The following is a 23609-nucleotide window of genomic DNA, read 5'->3' on the forward strand; positions in this document are numbered from 1 at the left end:
GTATTTTATTTATTTATTTATTTTTCCGCAGAAAAAATTGTAATTGCAATCACTAGTATTATTTTAGAGCAGAAAAATAATTTGTGGCGTAATTTGTTTGTTAGTTATATTCATTTTGCCAACTTGTATTGTCTTTGGGTATCTTTGGCACACGATGTTAGTAATTTGACTTGAATTACTTCTGTGAGCCATGTAATGTTAAATTTCCATGCACCCCTGGTTTGGTCTATGTCTTAACTAGAAAACATAAACACACTGAAAATGCCTAACTTTAAAACTTTTGCACAACGGAAAACACACTAGTAATTAGATCATGGACAATACACAAAATTTAATGCCCAAAACTTATTTCTTATTAGTCCTTCAATAAGAAAACTTTTGGCTCTAGTACCAGGGAAAGTAGCCCTTTACAGTGCCAAAAACAAGACAAAACACTTGTCCAAAATACCTAGGCTAAGGTTGAGTGCTTTCAACTCTCATCTTCCTTGACTAGTGGTTGTCATTTGCCACCAAAACCTACAACCATCCGTTGTAGCACACAAGGCACTCCTTGCTACAACACCCTTTAGGCTTCCACGAATGCTACAACACCCCTGTGTAAGCCCTTTCTTGCTGCGACAACCCTCCACTATCCACCACATGCATGCAACCTCACTTCTCCTTGTCGTGGGTACTTCTAACAACTTCCAAAATATCTTTATTAGCTCCCTAAATCCCTCGGCCTCCTTCAATAGCCCTTTTATGGTCCATGACTTCCTTGCATGTACCATGACTTTTCCTTGCGTGTACCATGACTTCCTTGCATGGTCTATGACTTTCCTTGCATGCACCACAACTTCCTTGCATGGTCCGTGACTTTCCTTGCATGGCTTGGAAGACTCCACTCTCTCGCTTGAACTTGAAGGTTAGACTTCCACTGGGCAACTGACTCTTTTGAGCCTGCATTCTCCCTCTGAAGCCAGAATCCCTCTGAGCCTACACAACCTTCCTTTTGTTCACTCCGCTGCCCCTCTTGGAAAGTAACCTTATGAAAACCTGTGCACATGTTGCAATTGAACTTGTGTCCTTTCAAGGTCAGTCTTGAGCTGCGATTGAACACTTGGCCTAGTCCACTCTAGACCACTGCAACTCAACTCTGCAAGTGTCCTCATCCTCCTGGGTCAAACACCTCATATGTACATGGATCGACTGCCAAATGTGCAACTCTGCAACCCAATGAAGGTACTATCTCATGAAACTCATCAAACTGCAATCTGTATGAAGCTACCTCGTCCATGCCAAAGCATTCCCTGCAAAGGCACTTGAGCTATCACAACTTACTTTGACAAGTCCACGAAATTCCATCAATGGTATCGACAACTTGCCACTCAACATATTGTTGTGCATCGAGTTCTCTGCCAATCCACCAAAACTCCCATTTTCCCACCCAAAGTTGCAATAATCCATAGCTCCTTTTCTGGACATTCTGCTCAATGTCTCATAAGGCATACCTAGCCAACTCACTTGGCGACATTGTTTCTTCCTACAATAGTCCTACAACTCCCTCTAAGAGCTTCCTCCCATGCATAAATCTGAACCAATTGCTCTTCAAAGTAGCTTTGATACCATGTTGGAATTCCATGTATCCTAGGTGTAGTCTATGCCTTAGGTAGAAAACATAGACACACTGAAAATGCCTAACTTAAAAACTTTGGACAATGGAAAAGGCACTAGCAATTAGATTATGCACAATACACATAATTTAATGCCCAAAACTTATTTCTTATTAGTCGTTCAACAAGAAAACTTAGGGCTACCGTACTAGGAAAAGTGGCCCTTTATAATCCTTGTACAATGGCAAAAACAAAACAAAACACTTGTCCAAAATACCTATGATGAGGTTGAGTCCTTTCAGCTCTCATCCACCTGTTGAAAACGTATCTAGGTTTTTTCTTCATAATTATCATTGTACTTGTATTTTATTTCATGAAAAAAACAAAAAGAAGAAAAATATTTTTTTTTTTTTTCTTTATTATTATTATTTTCTAGTCAAAGCATGTTCTTTATGCTTCTAAGGTTTATTGATTCAAAGAAAAATATTTGTCATGAGTGAAAGTTCCATTTGGACTATTTGTAAGAAAATTTTATTTTATTTATTTATTTATTTTGTTATCTTGAGTCAAAAAAGTCAATTTTGTCACCACAAGGCCAAGTCGTCCCTCTAGATGGAGAAGTCGGCCAACCCATAAGTTGTGTCTCTTCATATGATCGAACAACTATATATTGGCAAATGTGCTCCACATTTTTGGTATGCAATTCGATTTCTGTGCAAGCAAGAAGAAAATCAATGAAGTAAAAAGAGAAAGAAAGTGAAGTCTAAGGAGAAGGAAAGCGTTGTTGTCTGCCCTAGTCTATCCACACATGCGAGTATTCTTTGTGGTTTTTCAAAGTTGTTATAGGCCTGAAATTTCAAGGGCCAAATTTTTAGGGGATGCCAGAATTCAAAGATTTGACCAACATTGACTTTGATGACCTTAATTTGGTGGAAGAGACTTGGAGGAGGGTTGACTTGGGTTCTTCGTGGTTGTCTTGGTCTTGGCCTTGCGTCTTGGATATCTCACTTTGATCTGATTCTATAAGAAGAGAAGTTGTTTAGGTTTTCTCTTATTTTGCAGGAAATGCCTAGAAAAGTGGCGTACTAGTACCGGGGATGGATCAAAACACCGAAACGGCCTTGAAACGGGCCTGAAACGTTGTAGGCCATACTGTATGACGCTTCACGATTTCGAAATGCCGTACGGTACGACCGACGACGTTTCGGCCTCTTGGAAGACATCCATAATTCTTCCCTTGGCAGACCTGCATAAACCCATCCAGATATTTGTTCAAAAATAAGAAATGAACACTTAAATCAAAATTACCTTTGTGATGGTCTTTCATCATGACATCTTCTAGTTTGCATCAACATCTTGCATACATGTTGACATATCTCCCAAAGATATCCATTGTCAAGGGTCTCCATCTTTTCCAGACTTCCATCAGAGTCTTCATATCTTTCCAGGAGATTTCCTAGTCAAATCTTCTTGGTCTTTCAGATGTTGATTGCCTTTACCATGGTTGCATATCTCACGATCTCTTCCTTCCTTTCTTCACACATTTCATTTCATTCCCAAGAGCTTCCAATCAGAGTTCCTCAATTGTAGTTAACCACCTCATACTTCATATGAGGACATATTATGTTGATTTCATCTAGTGTGACCCATGCCTTCCAACAACCTTTATAGGAGGAGATTCCTTTCCTTTGATCATGCTTCTCAAGATCGAGCAATGATCCATGTTACCTGCAACCATACAACATGACTTTGTGATATCCAATACAAACATACATACCTCATTTACCTTTAGGTCATCTAGGCTTCTTTCAGCAACTTCCTTGATTGAAAAGAGCTTCAATCCCTTGATCTGCTTCATCTCTTATGTCATCATACCATCATCTCATGAATTCCACAAGTTGGAGTTCCTGATGAAACACTTGCTTCTACTTTCGATTGTTGAACTTTCCGATGAGGATTCCATAAATGGGTCTTGAGGATCTTGCATATCCTTATCCAACAAATGTTACCTTTTGATGTATGATGAGCCTTGTCTTGGATGACTTCTTCCTTTCCTCTAGTTTCCAATGAGGTTCTCAAGAGCTATATCCTTCATAATTGACTATCAGACATCCTTCATGCTTCCTATGGTGATGTCATGAACTCTTACTTCTAATGCTTTTCCTTTTCCTTGGACTTCCTTCTTTCAGCTTCCTCCACTTCTTCAGTGAAATGGACTTCTTCTCTATCTTTCTTGTTATTGCCCTACTTGAGCTTAGGACAATCCTTCTTGTAATGTTCATAGCAATGTTGCAAAAATTGTTATCGGGAGTAAATCGACGAGGGGAAAAAATCGGAAAAAATCGGGAAATAATTGGGAAAAATCGTAAAATACAAAAATATTCATTTTTTTTCAATTTTGTTAATATCTAAAGCATCTACAACATAAAATAAATACATTGACACATAAATATGATAAAAGAACTAATATGTAAGATGTGCAATATCATTTCTAGTGCTACATCACATATAATAGTGAATCATGTCCTGAATAGTAAGTCCGGACTCTTGAGTCCCAACTTAGCTTCAAAATATCAACAAAAATATAATAATGTATATCATATCATGAGTCACAATGTCATATACAATGAAATGAACCAAATAACTAATACTACTGATTTCCTCTACCCGTCTTGCGATAAAATGGAATAGCTTTCCCTTCCCCTCTAAATGTAGATGTCAGTGGAGTTGGTTGTGGACTTTGTTGTGCTTTAGAAGCTTAAGAACTAGGAGCTACAAGAGGTAGACCACGTCCTCTACTGGTGGCAGGGGTAGCTGGCTAGGTGGTGTCACCTCCTCCTCCTCCCCCTCTATGCCTTCCACTACCTCCTGCCCTAACCAATCATCGGCAAACTCCATGAGAGGCCTCTCGGCTTCAACCCTCCATGCAACAGTGGTGTCAATCCCATCCAATGAGATGGCCTCCATATTAGGTATCCTCTCAAGTTGCTTCACCCACAATCAAAGATTGTAGTAGATGTAGGCCATGCCATTAAGTCGTTGGGTCTCCAACCTGTACAAAGATCATAAAATAATAATTATAAAAAAATATTATTTAATGAATTCAAAAAATTAATTGGAAATTTGGAATATTTTAAGTTTTAAGTTTAACCTATTGCGCTTCTTGTTGTGTATTTTTCAAATACACTCCAGTTGCGCTCGCATCTTGAGGAGCTACATGTTTGGCCGAGGATTCGAATAGCAAGCTTTCACAGATGGGGTACTCTTGCACCATAGCGAGTCCACCATGCATCTACAACAAAAATACAAATAAGATAAACATAAACAAAAAAATGAAATTTGAAAGTTGAAGCAAAGTATGAAGTTATGAACTTGAAGAGACAATGAAATTTGAAAATACCTGGCATTGTAGTTTTAACTTTTCCTATCAGTCACAACCATCTCAAAGCCAAATGTGCCACCCGCTATCCTGTATATCTCCATTTCTTTGGAGATTTCTGCACATTCTGCTAGAGATCACACCATCCTCTGAACATAGGTTAAGAATCCATCCATGATCTCAGCATTAAATAAGAACCCACATGGGTAAGAAAATGCGGGGTTCAGGTAGATCTCTACAACATGAATGGGACGATGGAGTGTGTTGTTCCATCGTTCATCAATCACTTCCCATAGGAGGAGATGTTTCTGAAACCCCTCATCTCCCTTATCATCATAGTAGGTATGAATGGATCCTTTGGCCCTGTCCATGGCGTCATACAAATAGCCCATTGCGGGCTTCTCACCATCAACTAATCGAAGAACCTTTACCAAAAGTTTAGTAACGGTGCACACCTCCTGCACTCCCGCCCAAAAGTCTTTCTATTATGAAACTAATCTGCATATGGCCTCTCCCTCTGGTTTGCGGCTCATTGTCAAAACACGCCACTCTGAAAGAAACACTCTCTTCACATCCCACATAGAATTCAAGAGGGATTGAAGAGATATGAAACTGGTGGCAAACTGTGTAATGGCGGGGTGCACCAACTCCTTGTTGTTGGTGAATTTTCTCATCAAGCTAAGCACAGATGCATGATTATATATAAATTTTGTAATGCTTTTTGATGAGTCAACAATATCTTTGACAAAGGAAATTTTTCCTATGTCCTCCAACATCAAATCAATACAATGTGCAGCACAAGGTGTCCAAAATAAAGTAGGATGCCTCTCCATAAGCATCCTGCCAGCAACAACATAATTTGCAGCATTGTCTGTTATGACTTGAACAACATGTTCTGCACCCACCTCCAAAATAAACACATCCAACAAATCACATAATAATTTTGCATCTTTGATATGTGAAGATGCATCAATAGATTTCATAAACATTGTCCCCTTGGGACAACTAACCAAGAAGTTTATAAGGGTTCTCCCATTTTGGTCGGTCCAACCATCTGACATCACAGTGCATCCTGTTTGTGCCCATGATGCTCTAAACTCCTCCAATCTTTTGGTGCAGTCAACCTTTTCATCTTGAAGAATGCGACCTCTAAAGTCATCATAAGAAGGGATTTTGTACCCCAGGCCAATAGTTGCAATAGCATCAACAACAGGCTGGAAAATGGATTATTCCTTGCAACGCTGAAAGGAATATCACTCCAAAGGAGAAACTTGCCCAACAACTTGTTAGCTTGTTCTTTCTCATTTTTTTTTAAGTATTGAAGTGATAGATGGTTGTGAACCTGGCGTCGTTCTAGCAACAAAAAATGATGAGGCAGCTACAGGGTTGGTTGTAGGCATTGATGCTGAAGTAGAACTAGTGCCACTTCCATATCACCTCTTAACACCTTCCCTGCTAGTTGTTTCTTCAGATCTGCTTTGGCTACTCTCTCTTGCTCTAATTCTTCTAATGATCTCATGGTTTTTCGGATGATTTCCGCATTTGTATTGTTGCAAGGCCCTACATCATGTCCAGGGTTTTGTGCAAGGTGATACTTCAATCTATAAACCCCCCTTGACATATGTTTCCCACACAACTTGTAAGACAAGTTCAATCTATCAAACCCTCCATCAGGCTCACCAAATTTCCATAGAGGGTCCAATTTCTTTGGCATGTTTGTAACTTGGTTGAACTCTTGAGTTTTAACGTAAGATGAAGTTTGAATTTTGAAGTTGAACCTATGGCGCAATAAGAATTGGAAGTTACAAAAAAAAAATACATACATGACACAACACATTGAATTTTTTGCAAACAAACAAAAAAACCTCTACTCAATCCAAAATGAACTCTCTCCACTCTATGCAACAAAAATGAACAAAAAAACACCATCAAATCGACTAAAAAATCATTGATAATCAATGGGTTACAAAAACCCAAGCAAAGACAACAAAAAAACCAAAACAAAGTGGCCAAATTTGGTGCCCATACTTGGAAACCACGGTTTGCCGGAGAAATTTGATCCAAAGACGAAGTTCTCTTGCTTGGGATGCTAAAATCTCCAGGCTTCCTCCTCCTCTGCCCTAGTAGACGCCTTCCAAGGTTCTTCTCCTCCTCAGCTCTCAATCCACGCTACTGTCTGTTCAAAATGACAAAAAAAATCATGTTTTCCCTTATAAAATGTGTTGTCCGTCACCTCGGTGATAACTTCCCATCGAATCGCGATAATTTCGGAATAATCGTGCTTTTTTGAAGTTATCACGATTTTTTCGCCGATTTTTTGGAAAAAAAATGCATAGTAATCGAGTGAGTTGATTGGCGATTCGAAAAAGTTGCGATTTTTTGATGTTATCCCGATAATATCGCGATTTTTGCAACACTGGTTCATAGCATTGATTCTTAGCTATTTTCTTTTCTTTCGGCAAATGTCTGAATACTTTTTTCCCTCAACCTGTCTTCCTCTATCTTGCATAGAAACCACAAGTTGTTGAATGGGATAGCCTTTTATGCTCATAGACATTTGTTACCTTGTTCATCAGTTAGCGCATTTAGAACAATGAGGATTATCTCTCCCAGATCTTGCAATTGAGATCTTATGAAGATAACGGGGTTGCACGAAACGGAGAAACGGGTACGAGTTTCCGAAACGGGAACGGGTACGAAACGCGACCTCCCCAAATTTTGGAAACGGGGAAATGCGAATATATGTATATATATATATTTATAAAATATTTAAAATTTATATATATATATATATATATGTGCAATCATAAAGCATAAATGATACATTATAATTTATTACATTTAAACATTAAGATTAAATTTACATCACATTTACTCATGAATGATCACATAATGAAAATAAAAATATCGGAATATCCAAAAGCAACCTTTATTATATATCCAAATCTCAAAATCAACCTTTATTTATATTAATATATGAGGTTGCAAGTACAATAAAGACTATAAGGCTGCAAGAACTATAGAGACAAAAGACTAATCCTCATCATAACAATCCTCATCAAAAATAGAAGCAGTACAATGCTCAACAGTGGATGGTGTTGCTGAAGAAGATGATGCACCAATTCCACTTCCAGACTCGGCCTCAATATTCAGGGCAGCAAGAGAGAGATCCAAATCAGGATTTTCTGCATCCACATCCCATTCTTTAGAAGGACCACTGTTGTATTCTGGACCCCTACGAGATGCAAGGCGAAGGTTGGAGTGCACATAAACAAGATCCTCTGCCTTTTGTGAGCCCAACCTATTGCGCTTCACAGAATGAATAAAACCATAAGTGCTCCAATTCCTTTCTGCTGATGAAGAGCTTGCCACTTGTGAAAGAATACGAATGGCAAGGTTTTGCAAATGTACACCATTTGCTCCATGACCTTCTTTATCACATCTTCAGAGAATAGTTCTACCAGCTTATCATATATATCTCTTTGATGTCTCCAATACTGCTATATGAGGGGACCTTTCATAAGAATCCCTTTCCATGTATTCAGAGGAGACCTTTTCATTGATATGTTCAATGACTTCACTTTCTTTGAGGACTATGTCTATCCTCCTTTTCCATGCAAGGAATTTCGATGACCCAACCAACTTATAGATCTCCTTGCAAAACGAAGTCATTTTACCAAATTTGATTATAGAATGAAAGATACTTACTTGACAAGTGAAGATGAAATCTTCAACTTGATCACTTTGATGGTGGTTGAAGAAGATGTATTAGTGTCCCTTTTGGATGATCATTTTCCAAATGAAAAAGCCCTTCTTCAATAAAGGCGATTGCTCCTTTTATGATGTTAATGCCTTTAGATCTAGCTTCTTTTGTTGATGGTGATTGATGAGGATGTTTTGATGCTTCCTTGGATGATCTTCTTCAAGGATAAGGAGGGGATCCTTGCTTCAATGAGAGGGAACTTGCCTTATATCTTTTGAAGATGATGACAATGCCTTCTAGCCTTCTTTGACTTCAAGATACTTCGACTTCTCGGTGGTGAATGAGTGCAGATCAGAAATGCTTCTAGGGTCTCCAAGATGATGTGATCTGAGTCCTAGAAATGCTTCTCTTGGATGTCTATACTTTGGTCCGCCTTGCTTGTAGATCTCTTCATCTTGATGAGTATCTTTGTGGTCTTTTGCTAAGGACTATAGGATCCAACACTCTTGCTGGTATAGACTTTTAGTTGCCTTGATTTATGATCCCAAGACTCCTTCTGAACTAGACGTTCTTCTTCAATGTAGATCTCGATTTAACTTTGATATCTTTTAACTTGCTTTGATGCCTTCCTTGAAACTGGATCCTTGAGTGTCTCTTTGATTAGATGCCCTTCCTTAACTGTCACCTTAGCTCTGATACCATGTTGAGAAATCTAGGGCATTAGCATTAGGTGATTTCTCTTCCATTAGAGACTGCTTGTGAATGCTTTTACTTCTTTAGATTAGGATCTTCTTCTTCTTAGATTATTAGTGTTCTTCTTCATCAAACAATAACCAATGCATGAACATAAATAGACAAGAGACACAGAATGTAGGCTATCAGCCAGGGCCAAAACCTCTCACTCTTTGAGAGGGAAACTTGTACAAATTCTTCTTATAGAGATTCCAATTGATGAATACTAAGACCAAGGCCCTTGACCTATTAGCCACTCCAAGGCCAAGACACACGTTCTCTAGTCAATCCTCTTCTTGAGTCCTCTTCCAGCGAGATCTTCATCATTGCCTTGATACCGAGGTCTTCATCACTGCCTTGACAACACTATTTCTTTCACCAAACCCTTATCACAGAGATGATACCTTATCACAATAGTATCACCAACAAACTGTGGTTACAATGAATTTTTATGTCATCAATACTGCCTTGCTGCACTTGATGTGACAACGTGATAGAGAGACTCTTCATTGTAAGGTAGCACCTTGCTGTCCCTTCATCTCCCTTCAAAAATTCATCCAAACTTCTTAACTGTGATCATAACCGAATTTGTCTTGTTGCCACTGTGATTCAAACTTTAGAGGGATCTGATTTCCCTTCAATAGTTTGTCACCCCAAACTGTCTTCTTATATGTCACTATCCATCCGAAATGCAGAGATTTGAACAGTGCATTCCTAGACAATACTTCTCTAGCCCTTCAATACTCCTTGCTGTCCCTTCGTTGTCCCATTCGAACTGTTGAAATTTCTAAGTATTACTCGTTAGAAATTTTATCTGTATTCTCTGGTGTATTTCACCTACTTGTTTAATTAATAACAAGTTATTTAATCATATAAGCACCAAAATAAACACAATACAATCTCAACCATCTACAGATCAACAACTGAAAGAAATAGACAAACACACAAGTGACACCATTATTTTTGGACAAACATCCCTGGAAAAACCCAACTTGGGAAAACTAGTGCCGCAGTTCCGAGGGTTTTATTATTATGCTGTTTTTCCTTGAGTACAACTGGGTGCCAAATTGGCTCACTCGACAGAGAAAAATAACTCGGTAGTAATACCTCTCTTCGGAAGCAGGGATTCAGAAAGTTTGCCCTACGAAACCCTCTCCAGCACAATCTGAAGCACTGGGTCAGCCCTCCTGGCCTTTGCGTTAGCGTGAAACCCTTTGCATTAGCCTTCTGAGGCTTTGTGCAGCCTTTCTGGCTCTTTGTGTCACTTTTGCAGCCCTTGCGTGGATGACGCAAGCCCTTCTGGCCTCTGCGCAGTCCCTGCTAGCCTTTGCGTGGCTCCCTCTGGCTCTGCATCTGCCTCTTTGCTTTTGTGTTGGTATTCCGGCACTATCTCTGCCTCTCTGCCTCGTACTCACTGCCCTTCGCTGCAACTCTGACCACTGATTCGATTTCTCTTAGCAAACCCCACTCTAGAAAATCGAATCACTGATCACTTTGGTGTGTTCTCCAACTAACGCTCAAGCCTCCTCTTATACTTTTCCTGTTGGTACTTTAACGGCCGAGATTACATCTCTAATCAACGACTAAGATTAGATTTGGCTTGATCCATGTCCTTTAGAACCTTCTAACCCATTTTTATATTAATACCCATTAATATTTTATTTTTCCTAGGTTTAGACTTAGGAACTCCATTAAAAATATTAATTATTTTAATATCTCCTTAATCAGATAGAATCTGCCTAAACTATTTCTGGGTCTTGGAGATCTCATGTGCTTTAGCCTCTCTATCAATTTTCATGGCTAGAGCACATCCGATGCTACTCCAAATCAACAATCCCTCTTAGCGAGGACTGTGCTCTAGTAATACTCCACACTGAGCATCACCCTGATTATACGGCACCGGTACCTGTGCTGATGCTAGGCCTCCCCACCCAACATCCTCTGCACTGCTGCATCCTGTACTGCTGCCCATGGCTTTGCCACTGCCACTGCTGCATCCGTACGACAACTCCCTCTGCATCCGTGCTGTTGCTGGTTCTTTTTCCCAACACTGCATCTGCACCGCAGTTCTCTCTCATCATGCTGCATCGTGCTACTTCTACTGCTACCACACTGCAACTCAGTTACTGAGAAGTAACTGATCCACGCAACCACTGACATCCCTGTCAGGCTAGAAAACATCTCGATGCTGAAGCTCTCTTTGCCGCTATCCTATGCTCTCTCTGTTGCCTCTGCACTGCTGTAACAACTCTATGCCTCTCGCATCGCTGCAAACCTCTCTGTGCCATCTTGCACTGTTGTAACCTCCTCTGTGCCTCTCGCACTGCTGGAACCCTCTCTGTGCTGCTTGGGATTACTGCACTCTAGCACTCTTTGCCGCTTCATCCACATCCGCTTCTACCGACATCCGCCATCCTGCTACTCTCACTTCAGGGCTCCTGTAGCCAAGTATGATCCAAGAGTTTGGGTACCTCAAGGATCTTGCCCCTCATTGTCTGTAGTGCTTCTGTCTACAACTCGATGTCTCCCCACCTCTTCTCTGGAGGTACATGAGCACTCATGGCACAATCGTCATCCTCCTCTACCTCCTTTTCTGCCTTTGCTGACGCTGCATTGGAGTCAGACGCTTGTCCCTTATTCTTCTTCCTCGGACACTGGTTCGCATAATGCCCTAGTTCCCCATAGTTGAAGCACTTTATCTTGGAGAGGTCCTTTTTCTTCCTCTTCTCCTGCTTCCCCGCAGATGCCAAAGCTGCATCCTCTTCCTCCTCTGTCTTGACCCGGGCTCCTTTGCTACTACTTCCCGTCTTGGTCAGCTGTCTGATCTCTTCTTGGCGAAGAGCCGCCCACAATTCTTCCCAATCTGGAAGATTCGCTTTGCCCAGAATACTCTGGACGAATGTCTCCCACTCCTCGGAGACTACATTTGGAGTGGTTCTCACCATCAATTCTTGATCCGACGTGGCCCCTATGGAAGTCAGTTGGTCCCGGATCTCCTTCAACCTGTTGAGGAAGTGATCTATCTGCTCCCTCTTCTGCATCTGGTATGACCGCAGCCGATTTTCCAATAACATCTTCCTTTGCATGGAAGTGTGCTGATATAATGTCTTCAAGGTGTCCCACAATTCCTTTGCCATCTCCTTCTCTGAAATATGCTGGACCACATGATCCTTGACCCCATCAAGGATTATGCATTTCGCCTTGGCCATCGCATCCTCATACCTTTCATTTTCAGTTGGGTCAATTGGGATAGCCACGGTTCTCAAGGTGAAGGCCTTGATGTGATGTCTATCTAGAACGGACAGGATCCTGGCCTTCCAGATGACAAAGTTGGATGCCTCGTCCAGCTTGTCCTAATCCTTCAGTCCGTTCATGGCCATCTCTTTGCTCTTTTTCAACTCCTTTGAGTCTCCACTTCCCTTTTGGAAGTTCTCTCTTAGAATCCCTTTGAGTTGCTACTTCCCTCCTGGAAGTTCTTTGCTAGACTCCCTCTGAGTCTCGATTTCCCTCCTGGAAACCTGCTTGCCAATCGTCGAGTCGCACCTCTCCGATCTCCTATGCACCTGCAACACTGATTTGGATTTCTTGGTTAGAAATTTGCCTAGGTAGCGACTCCCTCAACCTTGGTTTTGCCCTGTTAGGTACTGTTCTGTCTCGGCAGCAACAACACCCCACCAGCTTCACTCTCTCTGATCTGCCCACAGCTTCCTATGCCCTAACAGCTGAAGAACTGAGCCTCTAGGCTCTGCGCAATCCTGACAACGCCTGAATCTGCTCGTCCTGGCCACAACATTGATCCTTCTTGGCTGAGAAAGATGATTGGGCACTACCTAGGTCTGGTCTGCCCCTCTCTGCCTCTGCACTAACCCTCCTTGGCTCGAATTGATGACGCAGGCCCTCTGCGTCAACTCTTCTCTGCTGCTATCTGCTAGGAACAACTTCTGTCACTTGGGACCATTTTTTCTGCTGCAAATTCTCTGATTTAGTTGGCGCCTTCAGCTCTCCTGTGATTTGCAACGCTCTGATACCATGTTTCAATTTCTAAGTATTACCCATTAGAAATTTTATCAGTATTCTTTGGTTTATTTTGCCTACTTGTTTAATTACTAACAAGTTATTTAATCATATAAACACTGAAATAAACATAATATAGTCTCAACCATCTACAGATCAACAGCTGGAAGAAATAGACAAACACACAAGTGACACCATTATTTTTGGACAAACGTCCTCGGAAAAATCCAACTTAAACTGGTGCAACATTTTTGAGGGTTTTATTATTATGCAGTTTTTCCTTGAGTACAATTGGGTGCCAAACTGGCTCACCCGAGACAAATAAAAATAACCTAGTAGTAATACCTCTCTTTGGAAGTAGATATTCAGAAAGTCTGCCCCAAGAAACCCTGTCCAACATAATCTGAAGCACTGCGTCAACCCTCACGGCCTCTGCGTCATCTTGAAACCCTCTGTGCCAGCCTTCTAAGGCTCTGTGTAGCCTCTTTGGCTCTCTGCGTCACTCCTGCAGCATCTGCGTGGATGACACAGACCCTTCTGGCCTCTGCGCAGTCCTTGCTAGCCTTTGCGTGGCTCCCTCTGGCTTTGTGTCTGCCTCTTTGCTTCTGCGCTTGTCTTCCTACACTATGTTTGCCTCTCTGCCTTGTACTCACTGCCCCTCGCTGCAACTTTGATCATTGATTCGATTTCTCTTAGCAAACCTCGCTCTAGAAAATTGAATGATTGATCACTTTGGTGTGTTCCCCCGCTGACCCTCAGGCCTCCTCTTATACTTTTCCTGTTGGTCCTTCAACGGCCGAGATTACTGAGCCTCTAGGCTTTGCACAATCCTGACAACGCCTGAATCTGCACCTCCTGGCCACAACATTGATCCTTCTTGGCTTGAGAAAGATGACTGGGCACTACCTAGGTCTGGTCTGCCCCTCTCCGCCTCTGCGCTGACCCTCCTTGGCTCGAACTGATGACGCAGGCCCTCTGCGTCAACTCTTCTTTGCTGCTATCTGCTAGGAACAACTTCTGTCACTTGGGACCACTGTTTCTGCTGCAAATTCTTTGATTTAGTTGGCGCCTTCAGCTCTCCTGTGATCTGCAATGCGTTGATACCATGTTTCAATTTCTAAGTATTACCCATTAGAAATTTTATCAGTATTCTTTGGTTTATTTCACCTACTTGTTTAATTACTAACAAGTTATTTAATCATATAAACATTGAAATAAACATAATATAGTCTCAACCATCTACAGATCAACAGCTGGAAGAAATAGACAAACACACAAGTGACACCATTATTTTTGGACAAATGTCCTCGGAAAAATCCAACTTAAACTGGTGCAACATTTCTAAGGGTTTTATTATTATGCAGTTTTTCCTTGAGTACAACTGGGTGCCAAACTGGCTCACCCGAGACAAATAAAAATAACCTAGCAGTAATACCTCTCTTTGGAAGTAGATATTCAGAAAGTCTACCCCAAGAAACCCTCTCCAACACAATCTGAAGCACTGCGTCAACCCTCACGGCCTTTGCGTCATCCTGAAACCCTCTGTGCCAGCCTTCTAAGGCTCTGTGTAGCCTCTTTGGCTCTCTGCATCACTCCTACAGCATCTGCGTGGATGACACAGACCCTTCTGGCCTCTGCGCAATCCTTGCTAACCTTTGCGTGGCTCCCTCTGGCTTCGTGTCTGCCTCTTTGCTTTTGCACTGGTCTTCCTACACTATGTCTGCCTCTCTGCCTCGTACTCACTGCCCCTCGCTGCAACTCTGATCACTGATTCGATTTCTCTTAGCAAACCACGCTCTAGAAAATTGAATGACTGATCACTTTGGTGTGTTCTTTAGCTGACCCTCAAGCCTCCTCTTATACTTTTTCTGTTGGTCCTTCAACGGTCGAGATTACATCTCTAATCAATGGCTAAGATTAGATTTGGCTTGATCCATTTCCTTTAGAATCTTCTAACCCAGTTTTATATTAATACCCATTAATATTTTATTTTTTCTAAGTTTAGACTTAGGAATTCCATTAAAAATATTAATTATTTAATATCTCCTTAATTGGGTAGAATCTGCCCAAACCATTTCTGGGTGTTCGAGATCTCATGTGCTTTAGCCTCTCCACCAATTTTCATTGCTAGAGCACATCCGATGCTACCCCAAATCAACACGAACTGTCTTCACTGTACTAGAGATCCCAACTTCTCTCTGTTTTGCCCATCTCTCAGAGATAGATGCCCGAATTTTGACAGTGGAAATGCGAAGAGCCCACATGCCTATTTATAGTGGTTGTCCTATAAATTCAGTGTGGAAAAGGTCGGGATTAAATGCCCAAAACGCAACTTTTTTGGCCGGCCGATTAAATCAGTTGATTTTTTGTTGATTTTTTCCGAGTAGAAAAAGTCAGGATTAAATCGGGACTTTTTCCAAAAAATCGTGAATGAGGTAGTTTCTTCAACGAATTTTTAATTTTTTTTTTGAAAAAATCGGGATTCTATTGAAAAAGTCGAGATTTTATTGAAGAAGTCAGGATTTTTTTAAAAATGAATATTTTTGTATTTTTTTAATTTTGCCAACTTTTTAAAAAAACTCCCGACTTTAACGACTTTTTCAACTTTTGAACCCTTGCCGATTTAATCCTAACTTTGACTTTTTCCACATTGCTATAAATAAGCCGACTTGTCTTTATGAAGGGTTGTGTCTTTAAATAGTGAGCCGACATGAGTGTTGTTACTCCATCTTGAAGTCGACATGAAGAGGAGGACTTGTGCTTGTCGTTGGAGGGCTATTTGACTAATATACATTCGTCATACATGACATTGACTCTATATGACTTTGATGACAAATCCTAAAGCTCTCAATGGGAGCTTATCTAAAAATAAAGCTTCTTGCTCATGAGACCCACAAAGCAAGGCATAATAATAATTTTATTTTTCTTCTTTACATCATTTACAAACATCTCAGTTACATGTCATTATGAAGGCCGAACCTAGTTACACTTTTTCAACAATAAACACCTGCCAAAACGTCTTCCACTTCATTACTCAAACAATTCAAGTGAACATGTTTCCAAAAATGATGTGATAATACCGTAATAATAAATACATGAATCCTGCCCACCCTGCACGTTAGACTCTCTATGCAAGAACAGTGAAGCTAAACCAATTCCAACTTTTTAACAGTTAAGGAAACTAGGCATAAGCCCCTTAGCTTGCCCCATCTGTAGCGAGAAGGAATCTTTTACTCACCTATTCTGGTATTGTCCAAAAGCCTAAGCACTGCAGCAACGATTAGTATGATTCTCTATAGACTATATCCAAAAAAATTACCATTGTTAACTGAACAAAGGGTCTTTTAGGAGTATGAACAGTGAACACACGTCCCACACTGCAATCCAATTACAGATATTTAATCTTTTTTTGTTGTTGTTATAAATTAACTCATTTTTTGTAACTTAGTCTATTCTATTAATATACAAAGAGAGATTACGATTTTAGAGAGTGAGGGCCAGGAGAATCAGGCCCAACGCTCTGTAATTAAAAAAAAAAAAAATCAGTTTTTAGTACCTCTAATTTCTGTTTTACAGCTTCTAAGTATTGAAATCTTGGTTTTTATGAAAAGACACAAATATTGTTGTTCAAGAAATTTCATAAATATTAGCTTTGACTAAATGGTTCACCACTGTCTTAAACTGTGCCATGTATATTTGGAATCAGGCTTAGGTGACTATGGATCATGAAAACAATTTAATTGTTTAATCGTTTTTTTTGTAGGTGAAGGATTTGGTGACTGTTGCAACTTGCACTTGCAAGTCATTTTTATTACACCTGTGGACTTTGTAACAACAAGAAGATTAATGGCTCAATCATCCATGGCAGCTGGTAGAGGTCAAAGGAAGGGCAAGGGTGGTGTTGTTTGTGGTCCCCCACTGCCCTCCAAGTTTTTCAGCATCTGTTGGTCACCATGCTCCAAGTGCTTCAGCCTTCAAGTGAAGCTTTAGGTGCTTCTCAGCCCACATATGATGCTGTCGTAGCAAGATAACTAGCACAACTAAAAAAATACCCTCTATGGAAGTATGTAAAAGAGAAACAAGGGCCAAAGGTTGGTGTGGGAGGGATGTGCTTTGGTCCTGTAATTTTTGCTAGGGTGAATTTAAGAGCACTTATTTTCGAGTTAAGGGCCATTTGTTGGGCCTTTCTTGTGGAATTGGAGCATGAAAAAAGATCAGTGTTAAAAAAAGAGTGGATTTGGAAAGGGAGGATGCTGTTGGCTTAGGGAATGTGGTGGCAACAAGCAGGAAAATTAGAAAAAATGAAGATCCTCTTCCATTCTTGAGGAATACAAGTAGTAGATTTGGGAGTGGGGCTGAAATTCAACCAACAAAAAAGAGGGCAGCCCAAACTTATGGTCCAATGGACAAGATTTCTCAGCTTGAGAAGCGAGATGAGGTTGATATTACAATTGAATTTTTTTCTTATCTCAACTTCATTTGTTTTAATGTTGCACGGTCTTCTTTGTTTATTGAGATGTCTTGAGCCCTAATTGATATGGCTCCAATTGGGTATGTGCCTCCAAGTTTAGAGAGGCTTAGAACCACATTGTTGGTTGTGAAAATTTCATCTATCACAACAACTGGAAATTATTTTCCTAATTGTTAATTTTCTTAACAATTTATTTGCAGCTTGCTATGGAAAATACCAAATAATTCACACAACGATTTTCACAAACAAATACTGCGGAAGAAAAAATAGCGCTGTAATATGAGAAAATCTACCGCACACATAAAAATATGACACCATTATTTTTGGACAAATGTCCCAGAAAAAACCCAACTTGGGAAAACCAGTGCATTAGCTGAGGGTTTTATTATTATGCGGCAGTGAGAAATTTTGAGTACAATAATCTGGATGCCGAATACTAACTATCTTGCAGAGAAAATACTGGCAAAAGTAACTAGAGCGAAATTACCCTCACTCCAGGCAATTTTGGCACTAGACTGCCTTCGAAAAGCAAGCCGTCCAACTGGGCTCGCGCAGTGTCTGCGTCAATCTGATGCTATTTGCTGCAACTGTTGCTCGAACTGATTGCTAACCTAACTGTTTTACCTGCTGTTGGTTGGGAAAACGTCTCTCCGACACTCTGGAACCTCTGTTCGGCCTTTGGAATTGAAAACATCTTCCTTCCCAGCAAATCGAACTTCCTTCTTGAGGCTCTACGCTACCTCTACGCATCTTCCTGGAGAATCCTCAGCCTCTCTGCTGTTGAAATTTCTAAGTCTAACTATTAGAAACCCTTCATGTACTTTTCTGATTTATTTCTGCCTACTTGTTATGATTAATTAACAAGTTATTTACCATGAAAATACTGAAAATAAATACAAGTACATGCTCAACACATTACAGATCATCAATTGAAGGAAACAAAACAAGCACACAAGTGACACCATTGTTTTTGAACCATTGTCCTTGGAAAAACCCGGTGCGGGAAAACCGGTGCAACTATCTGAGGGTTTTATTATTATGCAGTTTCTAAATACAATCTGGGTGCCAAAACCGGCTCACCCAACAGAGAATAATCTTGGTAGTAGTACCTCTCAGTCGGAGACAAATGCTCCGGCTGAAACCCCGGATAAACACTCTGACAACTCCCAGCTCCAATCTGACCCACGAAAACCCCAACGTCAGCCTCTAGGGGCTGCGTCAACCCTTTCTAGCCCAGCGTCTGCCTAGCATCACCCTAGCTCGCCTTGCGTTAGCCACTGGAGGCACTGTGTCAGCCCTTAGAGCCTCTGCGTCACCCATGTTGGCTCTCTGAGACATTACGCAACTCTTGGCTGCCTCTTCGTGAGCCTTGGCTGGCTCTGCGTGAACCTCTGGCTGGCTCTGTGTCCCTCTCTCTCGGCTTCTGCGTTGATCCTCCTGGTACTATCTCTGCCTCTCCGCTTCTGTGTTCACCACCCCTCAACTGCAACTCTGATCACTCTTTCAACTTCCTTAGCAAACCCTGCCCCTGGAAATCGAAATATTGATCAACTCGGTGTGTTCTCCAAGTGACCCTCGAGCCTCCTCTTATACTTTTCTCGTTGACAATTCAACGACCGAGATTAAGTCCCTAATCAACGACTAAGATTAATTCTGGTTTGATCCATGACTTTTGGACCATTCTAACACAGTTTTATATTAATACACATTAATATTGTATTTTCCCTAAGTTTAGACTTAGGGACTCCATTAAAAATATTAATTATTTTAATATCTCTCAAACTGCTTAGAATCTGCCCAAACCATTTCTGGTTATTGGATATCTCATGTGCCTTAGCCCCTCCACCGAGTTTCCAGGCTAGAGCACATCCGATGCTACCCAAAATCAACATTTGCAAATGTACTAGATGGATTTGAAAAACTTCCTCCAGCCTCACTGTCCCTGCCCCTCATTGTCTCTGCTTCGATTTCTGGCTCTCGGACAACTGCTACAGCTCTCTGGAAATTGATTTGCCAAGGAAATAGAACTGCTGAAATGTGTTCTCTAAGTGCCCATCAACTTTTTCTTATAATCCTTTGTTGGAGCACCAACGAACAAGATTAAAACTTAATCAAGGGTTAGGATCATCTTGAAGTCGATCCGTGTGAGTTTCTAGACTATTCTTACCTTGACTTAATTAATTATGGTTAATGAACCTGTTTTCCTAAGTTTAGACTTAGGAAACATTAAAAAAATAGGTTAATAATCTAATTTAGTGATTTCTAGGTGGAATTTCTAGAAATGATTCCTGGGTTTTGGAGATCTCATGCATTCTAGCTTCACCAAATTTCGTGGCTAGAACACATCCAATGCTACAAAAACTAACACTCCCTCTTAGCGAGGATTGTGTTCTAGTGCTACACACCTTGTCACAACACTCTATCTTTGTGTCATCTCCTGTCACGCTGTTGATGTTTGGCTACTGTTGCTCACACCACTGCATGACTCTGATGTTGAATATGTGCTGCTGTTGACACTGCTATACCACTGCCAACTTTGCATCTGCACTGCAACTCCCTATCATCTGTTGTTGTTGCAACTACTGCAACTGAGAAGCATCTAAAATACTGAATCATCTATGTTTGATATAGATGCATCTGCCTTCTGAGTCTTGACTACTACTAGCCTCTGCGCTGTAACTGAAGAATCTGTGCTGTTGCTAACTCTGCACTAAGCCACTTGCTTTGCTGTCAACATTGTATTGCGCTCCTCAACATCTAACTGCTACTAGTCTGCAAATGTCACTTTGGTACTGACTGCATCCACTGCCACTAATCCATCATGCTACCAAATACCGTGGGCCCGCCTAGCTAGACAATGATCCATGAGATCGACTGCTCAAGGACCCTACCCAATCTTTGTAGCTCTCTAGTCCTACAACACCAAATCACCCCACCTCACTCCTGGAGGTATATCTGCGAACATAACAAACTCTTCCTCTAGCCTAGAGAAAAGCTTGTCTATTTCTGCAGATGCTGCCTGCTGGACCTACTTCTCCTGTTTTCCCTTCTTCCCGAGAGGACATTGCGTGCTGTAGTGACCGAACTCACCACAACTAAAGCACTTGACCTTTGACAGGTCCTTCTTCTTCTTCTTCTGCTCCCCTTGCCCTTGATTGGGACCCTTCGATGCTAGGTTCACATTCTCCTCCTCCTTCACACCCTTTGATCCGCTGCTACTGCTGCCACTGATGGAGCTCTCAAGCAAAGATCACCTCATTTCCTCCTGTTGCATATCAGCCCACATCCTGTCCCATCTAGGTAGCATGTCTTTGCTCAATATACTTTGGACGAAGACATGCCAATCCTTCGAGACACTGTTTAGTGCCAATTGTACTAGCTCTGATGGTTGAGGCGCTACTCCGACAACTGCAAGATGATCTCAGATCTCTTGAATCTTGGTGAAGAAGGGATCTATGCCTTCTCCCTTCTGCATCTTGATGCATCTAAGCTTTTCTTCCAGGAACATCTTCTGCTGCTCAGAAGAACTCTGATATAGTGTGGAGAGAGCTACCCACATTTCTATGGTTGTACCTTTGTCTGCCAAATGTGAGATTATATGATCTCGAACTCCATCCAAGATCAACTGCTTCGCCCTTTCCATATCCTTCCTATAGTGTTTGAGCTGATTCACATCTTGGGGAATTGCCACCACATTATCTATGTAGGCTTTCAGGCCATATTCATCTAGAAGGAAGGACATCCGAGTCTTCAAGATGACATAGTTGGAAGCTCCCTTCAACTTGTCCTGATCTCTGACCCTTGCTGTAGCCATCTCTGAATCTGATCTAGAAACTCCCTCTTCCTCTACTTGGTTGTTGCTCTGCTACTCGCATTCCCTCCTAGAATGCATAGATCTGCTAGCTACTACTGCCAATCTACGACAGGAAAATCAGATTTCTTGGCTAGAAACCCTCTAAGAGAAATCTCCCTCTGTGTGTGCAATTTCTCTTCCACCCGATGCTGATTTTGCTACAGCAAAACCCTCTGCGTCCAACCAAGGAATTTTCTTAGCGAAAATCTGTGCTACTGCTGCACCCTCTGACTAATGGAAACACTGAATCTGGCGAGTTGAATTTTTCTACAACCCTGCAATTGAAAATCAAATTCCTGCCCTGCAAATCGATCTGCCAATCTAGGTATCTCGCAGGCTCTGAGAATTTCGGCTTGCTCCTCCCACTGAACAATAAAATTCCCTTCTCTGCTTCTGAGCTTCTCGACTGATCACTCACGTTCTGACACCATGTGAAAATTTCATCTATCACAACAACTGGAAATTATTTTCCTAATTGTTAATTTATTTAACAATTTATTACAACTGGAATATATTTTTCTAATTGTTAATTAAACTAACAATTTATCTGTCACCACAAATACCAAATAATTCACACTGTGATTTTCACAAACCAATAGTACAGAAGAAAAAATAGCGCTGGAATTTGAGAAAATCTAGCACACACATAAAGATATGACACTATTATTTTTGGCCAAATGTCCCTAGAAAAACCCAACTTGGGAAAATTGGTGTAGTAGTTGAGGGTTTTATTATTATAAAACAGTGAGAAATTTTAAGTATAATAATCTGGATGCCAAATACTAGCTATCCTGCATAGAAAATACTGGCAAAAATAACTAGAGGGAAATTACCTTCACTCCAGGCAATTCCGACACTAGACTGCCTTTGAAAAGCAAGCTGTCGAACTAATCTTGCGCAGGCTCTGCATCAATTTGATGCTACCTGTTGCAGCTTCTGCCCGAACTGACTGCTAATCAAATCATCATGTCTACTTTTGGTTGGGAAATCGTCTCTCCGACACTCTGGAAGCTCTTTCGGACATCTGGAATTGAAAACGTCTTCCTTCAACAAATCGAACTGCCTTCTTGAGGCTCTGCGCTCCCTTTGGGTAGCGTCTTGGAGAAATCTTGACCTCTCTGCAAATGTATTCACTGGATTCGAAAAACATCCTCCGGCCTCACTGTCCCTGCCCCTCACTGTCTCTGCTTCGATTTCTGGCTCTCCGGCAATTGCGGCTACTCTTTGGAAATCACTCTGCCAAGGAAATTGAACTGCTGAAGTGTATTCTCCTAGTGCCCATCGACTTCTTCTTATAATCCTCTGCTGGAGCACCAATGACCAAGATTAAAACTTAATCAAGGGCTAGGATCATCTTGAAGTCGATTCGTGTGAGTTTCTAGACTATTCTCACCTTGACTTAATTAATTTTGATTAATTAACCAGTTTTCCTAAGTTTTGACTTAGATAACATTAAAAGAATAGGTTAATAGTCTAATTTAGTCATTTCTAGGTGGAATTTCCAGAAACGATTTATGGGTTTTGGAGATCTCATGCATTCTAGCCTCTCCACCAAATTTCATGGCTAGAACACACATCCGATGCTACAAAAACTAACATTAGTTAAGACAAGGAAGGAGGTGGATAAAATTCTACAACCTATTAAATCATCATGGATCTCATTTGGTGTTAGTATTGTTTCTGATGAATGGACAGATACAACACACCATCCTCTCATCAATTTCATGGTATATTTCCAAAATGGACTGGTCTTCTTGAAAACAATTGATGCTCTTGGACAATACAAGGATGCACAATATATGGGTGAGTTGTTTATTAAAGTTATTGAAGATGTAGGTGTTGAATGTTGTGTACAAATCATCACA

General features: G+C 40.9%; 1 protein-coding gene across 3 annotated transcripts in view; it reads left to right on the forward strand.

Annotated features, from left to right (window-relative positions):
- Nucleotides 1–23609, forward strand: part of LOC149195059 (DNA repair protein RAD51 homolog 3-like) — a 231006-nt gene that overhangs the window by 181583 nt on the left and 25814 nt on the right. Inside the window, exon 9 of one of the 3 annotated variants that reach the window (XM_089408091.1) lies at nucleotides 17184–17495. The exons of the other annotated variants lie outside the window; for them this stretch is intronic. Within the exon in view, the coding sequence (XP_089264217.1) occupies nucleotides 17184–17410 (227 nt within the window). The 3' untranslated portion in view covers nucleotides 17411–17495. Of the gene's footprint in view, nucleotides 1–17183; nucleotides 17496–23609 lie in introns of those variants that run through there. 3 annotated transcript variants of the gene reach the window in all.

The sequence above is a fragment of the Pinus tabuliformis genome, chromosome 2_2, assembly GCF_031772625.1.
Source record: "Pinus tabuliformis cultivar Carrire ecotype Pingquan chromosome 2_2, CPIR1, whole genome shotgun sequence".
Lineage (NCBI taxonomy): Eukaryota > Viridiplantae > Streptophyta > Pinopsida > Pinales > Pinaceae > Pinus > Pinus tabuliformis.